The sequence below is a fragment of the Triticum urartu genome, chromosome 3, assembly GCF_003073215.2.
Source record: "Triticum urartu cultivar G1812 chromosome 3, Tu2.1, whole genome shotgun sequence".
Taxonomy (NCBI): domain Eukaryota; kingdom Viridiplantae; phylum Streptophyta; class Magnoliopsida; order Poales; family Poaceae; genus Triticum; species Triticum urartu.
Genome location: NC_053024.1, coordinates 217,491,827 through 217,498,530, shown reverse-complemented (window position 1 = coordinate 217,498,530; position 6,704 = coordinate 217,491,827). Strand labels below are relative to the sequence as shown.

The 6,704-nt window shown below is 41.3% G+C and overlaps 1 protein-coding gene across 2 annotated transcripts; it reads left to right on the top strand.

The window, feature by feature from the left end:
• Positions 1-491: 491 nt before the first annotated feature.
• Positions 492-5,534, top strand: LOC125543666. 2 transcript variants are annotated; one of them, XM_048707090.1, is made up of 5 exons: positions 492-755; positions 1,138-1,204; positions 1,283-1,663; positions 2,078-2,415; positions 5,089-5,534. In XM_048707090.1, the coding sequence occupies exons 1-5, from the start codon at positions 633-635 to the stop codon at positions 5,302-5,304; spliced, it is 1,125 nt and encodes a 374-aa protein (XP_048563047.1). In that variant the 5' UTR covers positions 492-632; the 3' UTR covers positions 5,305-5,534. The 2 variants fall into 2 exon arrangements, with proteins under 2 accessions (XP_048563047.1, XP_048563048.1); XM_048707091.1 differs by having other exon boundaries at positions 558-842.
• The last annotated feature ends 1,170 nt before the right edge of the window (positions 5,535-6,704 follow it).

The following is a 6,704-nucleotide window of genomic DNA, read 5'->3' as shown; positions in this document are numbered from 1 at the left end:
ATCGCATTTACCCCAAACGCCCAGTCCTGGATGCTACAAATAACACCAGAATAGCAAGAAGCAATAGACTGCGAGCTTAATCCTTGACCGTGAGCGAGGCATAAAGCTTTCCTATATGCAATTGCTTCAACAGACCAGCGATCCATGACTCTGTCAAGTGTCAATAACCAGAACGAAGGCCCCCAAGAAAGCTCATTTTTTTAGTGAAAAATTGCCGCCGGCCGCCCCACTGAAAGCTCTTCCTTTGCTCCACTGAAATCGCCCCATCAACACTCCCTTTTACATCGTGCTTTTAGGCCAAAATACGCTCTATTTTATTGATCGTCAATAACACCGCTCATGGAAATACAATGGGCTGGCCGGCCGTGTTTTCCCCGTGAAATTGCAGCCCAGTTGTACATACTAGGCCCGTCCGTACACATGCCTGTTCTTTACAAAAAAAAAAACTACTACATTCTTCTCAGAAAAAAGAAAAAAAAGTGACATCTGGGCCCCGACGCCACAGTTCTCGTGCGGCAGTCTGACGACCACCACCACACCAAACAAACCTCACCGGGCCAAGCGGCCGGGGCGCCCGTCCGTCCGTCCCACCGTCCTCTTCCCCTTGCTGCTGCCAGATAGCGCAACGGACCATGGCCGCCGTGGCAGGCCCCACCGTCCTCCGGCTCCGCCCCAGGGCCGCCTCCCTGTCCGCGCCGGCCATCTCCGCCCCTCCTCGCTGCCGCCTCAGCTCCGTAGCCTGCTCCTATCCCAAGGCAATCCCCTCCTCCTCGTGCTCAAACGCCTAGAGCATTTTTCCTCTACCTGTATGACCTCCTCTTTCGTGCTTGGTTAGCGATTAGGTGAGTTTTAATTAGTTGCTGGTGGAAGTCTTAATCGCCCGTATGGATAATTCGAAAAGGATGATTTTATTCCCTCTATTGGGTGCGATGTCAACGTGCCAATGAGTTTCAGTCATTTTTTGCTAGACTTTTTTACTGAAATACGGGTACCTCTTAAATTTTCACTGTTACATACTTACATGTACCTACTCTATGCTCCATATACTTCTGCGATCCTGGATGCTATGAACATGAAAATTGCAGTGAATTGTCTGGTTTAGCAGTACCAGCGTAATGACACGGGGTTATCTCTCAGCTTGCAGGATCATTTGCAGTTCAGAGGGTAAATGGAAGTAGGATGCAGTACTTGGGCACTCCAAAAGGTAATTTCCCTTACTTTCTGAAAAGATCTTTATTGAATACACATAGCCCTTTACGTTGATTTTACCACGTGTTAACAGAACAAGTTCTAAGGAGCTCCAGCAACCATGATGGACATAGTAAGCGAATTGTTTCCTGCACTGCTAGCGACAAACAGGAGCCAATTGCTTCGCTTACCTCGGACACACCGGTCTTAGAAGATACCAATAGTAATACTGCAGATTCCTCTGCATCTTTGGGCTCCGATTTTACTGAGAGGAGTGCTGGAAAACCGGGATTCATCTCATTTCATGGCGGCAGCTCTCAAACGTTAAGTGTGGAGGGTGTGCCACATCCTGGCAAGGAAGCATCTAGATTAGTATGGTTTGTTGGTCCAACTATTCTTGTGGCATTCTTGGTTCTTCCATCGCTTTACCTGCGCAGAGTACTCTCAGCCGTGTTTGAGGATTCCCTGTTGACAGGTATCCTTTCTGTGATAATTCAGAAATTTGTTCGTTTCATCCTCAACAACTCTGATAGTGTCTTTTATCTCATTCCTTTACCTCCCAGTCCCACCTTTTATTAGCTGAGGGAAATCAGTTATGTTGGTTACCATTTAACACAATCATATATCTGTTCCTGTTAGTAGCATTTATTCCATTAAAAGGCATGTAAGTAATTGGTGATTGAAAATAGGTAATTTCATTGCTTTACATCTGATCATCCCCCGAACACATTGTAACAATTTTCTAACCCTTAAATGAACACTGATGCACATAATTCGTTCTTGGAATATATTTACACATCTACTCCAAAGACACTACATGTACCATTCCTCATTGGGATGAAAACTAGCCATAGCTGCATTACTGATAGAGTTTTATTGTTCTATGCAGATTTCCTTATACTATTCTTCACTGAGGCTCTGTTTTACGGAGGAGTCGGGATTTTTGTCCTGTTAATTGATAAAGTCTGGAGACCTTTGCAGCAGGTAGCACCTAAGAGCTACATCTGGTCAAAAGCTAGGTTTTTCCGAATTTCTTCAGTAACAACGATGGTTCTAAGCCTGATAATACCGCTTCTGACAATGGGCATGGTTTGGCCCTGGACTGGTCCAGCAGCTTCAGCTACTCTTGCACCTTATCTGGTAGGTCTTGTTGTACAATTCGTATTCGAGCAGTATGCACGGCATCGGAAATCACCTTCTTGGCCAGTTATCCCTATTATCTTTAAGGTAATGTGGTTCTTACTTTATCCTGGTGTTATTTGGATCCTGAAGTTACCCTTTTGGGTTATAATCAAGTGTGATCGGGTGGAAATCTTTATGTCATTGTTAAGATGGTAGTCATTCGTGGTGAACTCATGTTTCGGAGTTTTTTGTTTATCAGTCCAGTTTGTATTTTGCAATTGCTTAATTATAATGTGGAGCCATTTGCAGAATCTAAGTTGTTGTTATACATACATGGTAGGCCCATTTATAGGTCGTGGAACTACTCCCCAGCAATATGGAAAATAATCTTTAATCCTTAACAAATACTCTCTCCGTTCACAAATATAAGATGTTTTGGATATTTCAATATGGACTACATGCAGACTGAAATGAGTGAACAAACACACTAAAACATGTCTATATACTCCCTCTGTTCCATAATATAGTGCATATAGATTTTTTGAAAAGTCAAACTTTGCAAATTTCAATCAAGTTTAGAGAAAACTATTTATATGTACAATACCAAATATATAAAACATGAAACTACATCTTATGATGAATCTAATGATATATGTTTGACATTCTAGATGTAAATATTTTTCTCCACAAACTTGGTCAAAGTTTGTGAGGTTTGACTTTTCAAAACATATATACGCACTACATTATGGAACGGAGGGAGTACATCCAATTCGACAAAAAGTTAGAACATCTTTATTTGTCAACAGAGGGAGTAGCAATTTACCCCTGCTTTCCTATCAATATGATTCGTATCCACTTGTGGTTGGGTATCCTTATTCACTTCGATGCGGGCCAACTGCTTTGTGCATAGCGTGCACATATCATCGCTGGTCCTCGACTGGCAGCTCATCCTCGAGCTGAAGTGGCGCCATGTCTGCAACCCTTTGTAGCCCCATGTTGTGGAGATGTTGGGAAAGCTTGCACAAACATGAGAAATGAAGCTCTGATACTAGATTTTATGGGACAACTTGACTAACAATTCTGACAAATATGAAAACAATCTGGCTTATTGATTGTTTTTCTTTAACTGATAACCATATGAAAGGCATGACCGTATAATCTGTTAATCACAAAAGGTACAAGGAGGGTATATACGAAAAGAACTTGTGATATACGAAGGAGAGGGGGAAACAGGAGATATAAAAGGGACTGTATAAGGTTTATTGATTGCTTGGTTACAATGGACATGATGGTAGTCTTTCCTATATGCGGACCTCCTCCCAAGCAATATTTAAGATGAAAGAGATGAAATCCCTAACAAATACTCCCTCTGTCCCATAATATAAGAGAGAGAAGTGCATATTTCAACCCTCAACTTTTGCCCTAGTCTAATTTACAACCCCGAACTTCAATACCATCTAAATTACAACCCTGAACTCTCAAAACTGGCCAAGATTCAACCCTCCCCTCTCTGTTGACCGGTTTTGACCAGTCAACAGGTCCAGTCAGCATGCCACATCAGCAAAAAATGCAAAATTTCCAAGGAAACAACCTGTAAAATCGAAGAAAATCCAGGAAAAGAAATAAGAAATTCAATTTCCGAAAAACACGGAAAATAAAAAAAACGAATTTCCAGAAAAAACCCAAAAACTCAAATTCCAGAAAAAAATCATTTTTTATTTTCCCTAGCTTTTTCGCGAACAATTTTTTCGGAATTTTGCCTTTTTATATTTTTTCCCTGATCTTATAGATTTTTATTTACTTTTTCTTGAAATTTTGAAAAAAAAATCTGACATGGCATGCTGATTGGACCCGTTGACTAGTCAAAACTGGTCACCCCAGGTCAAAACCGGTCAACAGGGAGGGGAGGGTTGAATCCTGACCGGTTTTGAGACTTGGGGGTTGTAATTTAGACGGTATTAAAGTTCAGGGTTGTAAATTAGACTAGGGCAAGAGTTCAGGGTTGAAATATGCACTTCTCTCAATATAAGAGCGTTTTTGACACTACACTAGTGTAAAAAACGCTCTTATATTATGGGACAGAGGGAGTAGCAATCAATTAATCATTACTTTCCTAACAGTATGATCCTTATCCATATGTGGTTGGATATTCTTGGATGCAAGGGCTGGCTGCCTTGTGCATAGCATGCAAATAATAAAGTAGCAACTGAGTTTGGGAACATTGAAGTTCAGAAGGGGGGGGGGTCTAACTTTCCATCCTTCAGAAATGATAACTTTGTATCAATGAGGCAAATGTCCTGATATTTCCGTAAACAATATGCTGACAACCCAATATATTACATGGTTCATGTTTAATTTTGATCTGGTTGAGGATTTTAGGCACACGTCACACAACACATCATTTGTAATACAAGCTAAAAAAACACATCATTGATAATACACAGCCTAGTTTCCTTGTAGTGATCACTAGGCACACGTCAGTATTTGGTTCTAGGCTGTTAGCAACCTGTTCCCTCATGTGATAACTGTTTGTTTCATTTCATTGGTAAGTATAGTATAGCTTAGTAATGCCTGGCTGTCTGTGCCTGTTATTAAAGGATTGCCTACTTACACCATACACTATAGCTGCCTACTTTCCTGACTATGACTACTGCTGTTGTGCCATTTACTTTGCTCATGTTCATTCCAGCAAATCATGTGACTACATCTTAGCTGACGTTCTTCTTGAGTGAAATATTTTGGTAGTTCTTAGCATGTCTCATTTCCCCTTCCTTCCAGGTCTACAGGCTTCACCAACTGAACAGGGCAGCTCAACTGGTGACAGCACTCACCTTTTCTGTTAGAGGAACTGAGGCAACAAATCAAACTTTGTCTATCATGAACTCCTTAGGGGCACTACTGACTGTTCTTCAAATTCTTGGCGTTATCTGTGTATGGTCACTCTCGAGCTTTCTGATGAGGTTTCTTCCCTCTTCAGACATTCCAGATCCTTGACTCATAGGCTCATAGCACAGCAATTAAAGTAGTCAATGAATATAGCCTCCTCACTGTAAATTGATCTACCTGGAGCCAGTTTATACATCTGCAGAGGTTATCTTTAGTTTAGGGGTTAAACTGCTTCAGCTGATGAACTGCAGAGAAATTGTCTGATTTGTCGGTCTGGAATTGAATAAACTGAAAAAAAAAAAGAGCTGATCTGTTGGCTCTTTAGGATGTTCGATGCATGGGGTGTGTATGTGCTTTTCTTGTGGACCGAATACTGGGTAAGTGGGTATCACAAGATCAACTAATTTTGTCTGAAGTTATCCGTAGATTTTAGTTTTATACAATTCTCAACAGTCACCACTCCAATTGGAGTGTTTACACTGTGAAGTACAAAATGAATATGTTTGTTTATGGGTAATGTCAGCGAACGTTTGCTGGGAGAGCATGGCAAAACGAATGTTTTTCATGGCAATTATATTGTGCAGAGCATGACAATTTCTTCAAGTGAGCACGACTTTTACAACAAATCCTTGATTTGCTAGAAATTGCTGTGTTTCCGAAGAAATTGCTACCCTCCCACAACGTTATTCGCATAAAAAAAGTTCGCAAATGTCATGTCTAGCGGTGAACGTTTGCTAGCTATTGCAGTCCTTGTTTTCTCATCATCGGTAAGCCAACACAATGGAGTGTTTATGCTAATATTTGCAAGTTATCAAAGGAGCAAATCCAGATATCAATGTCTATAACTTTGTCTTCTGACGTCCTTTTTCCCTTCTTTTTCCACCCATTCAGCTCCTACTTAAAAGTTAGGTAAAGTTCCATCTTTATTTCTTTCTTTCATAATCCCTTCCCACCCCACCTTCTATGTTTCCAGTTATGCCCCACCCCCCCCCCCCCCCCCCACTGATGACCCACACCTTGCTTACAAAAAAAAGTTTTCTTTGATAAGTTAACAAATATTAATTTATTGACAACCAAAGTTCATTTTTTGTAAGTAATCACATCAACAATAATACAATTGCAGGCAAATCATCGTGCTTGCGTATAAAACATACGCGCATACAGTTATGTAGCTGTAAGCTGATGAACTTAGCTATACAACCCCGAGTTAGATGCATCGACGAGATTTCCCATTCTCCACGGAACTGAAAATGGAAATTGGCCGGCGTAATCCAGACGGGCGACACATCAGGCGATCATGATCCAAGTTTTTTTGGTCCTTCCCGTCCGATCTTTCTCTCCTCGCCGTTACCAAAAGTTGTCGTCGGGCAAAGCCTGAACAACCCATGGTGGCGGCACGGTAAGGACGACTATGGTCGGCCGCCCCGGTAGCCGAAATCCACTATATGAAAAATACGATTTGTTTTATACATGGGCTGGTACATGTGGGGATTTGCACGTCAAACACA

Bases quoted from the DNA above. Each gene is read 5' to 3' on its own strand.
- LOC125543666 (XM_048707090.1), top strand. From the start codon at position 633: ATGGCCGCCGTGGCAGGCCCCACCGTCCTCCGGCTCCGCCCCAGGGCC. The intron at 756-1,137 runs GCAATCCCCTCC...GTTATCTCTCAG, and splicing joins TAGCCTGCTCCTATCCCAAG to CTTGCAGGATCATTTGCAGT. The intron at 1,205-1,282 runs GTAATTTCCCTT...ACGTGTTAACAG, and splicing joins GTACTTGGGCACTCCAAAAG to AACAAGTTCTAAGGAGCTCC.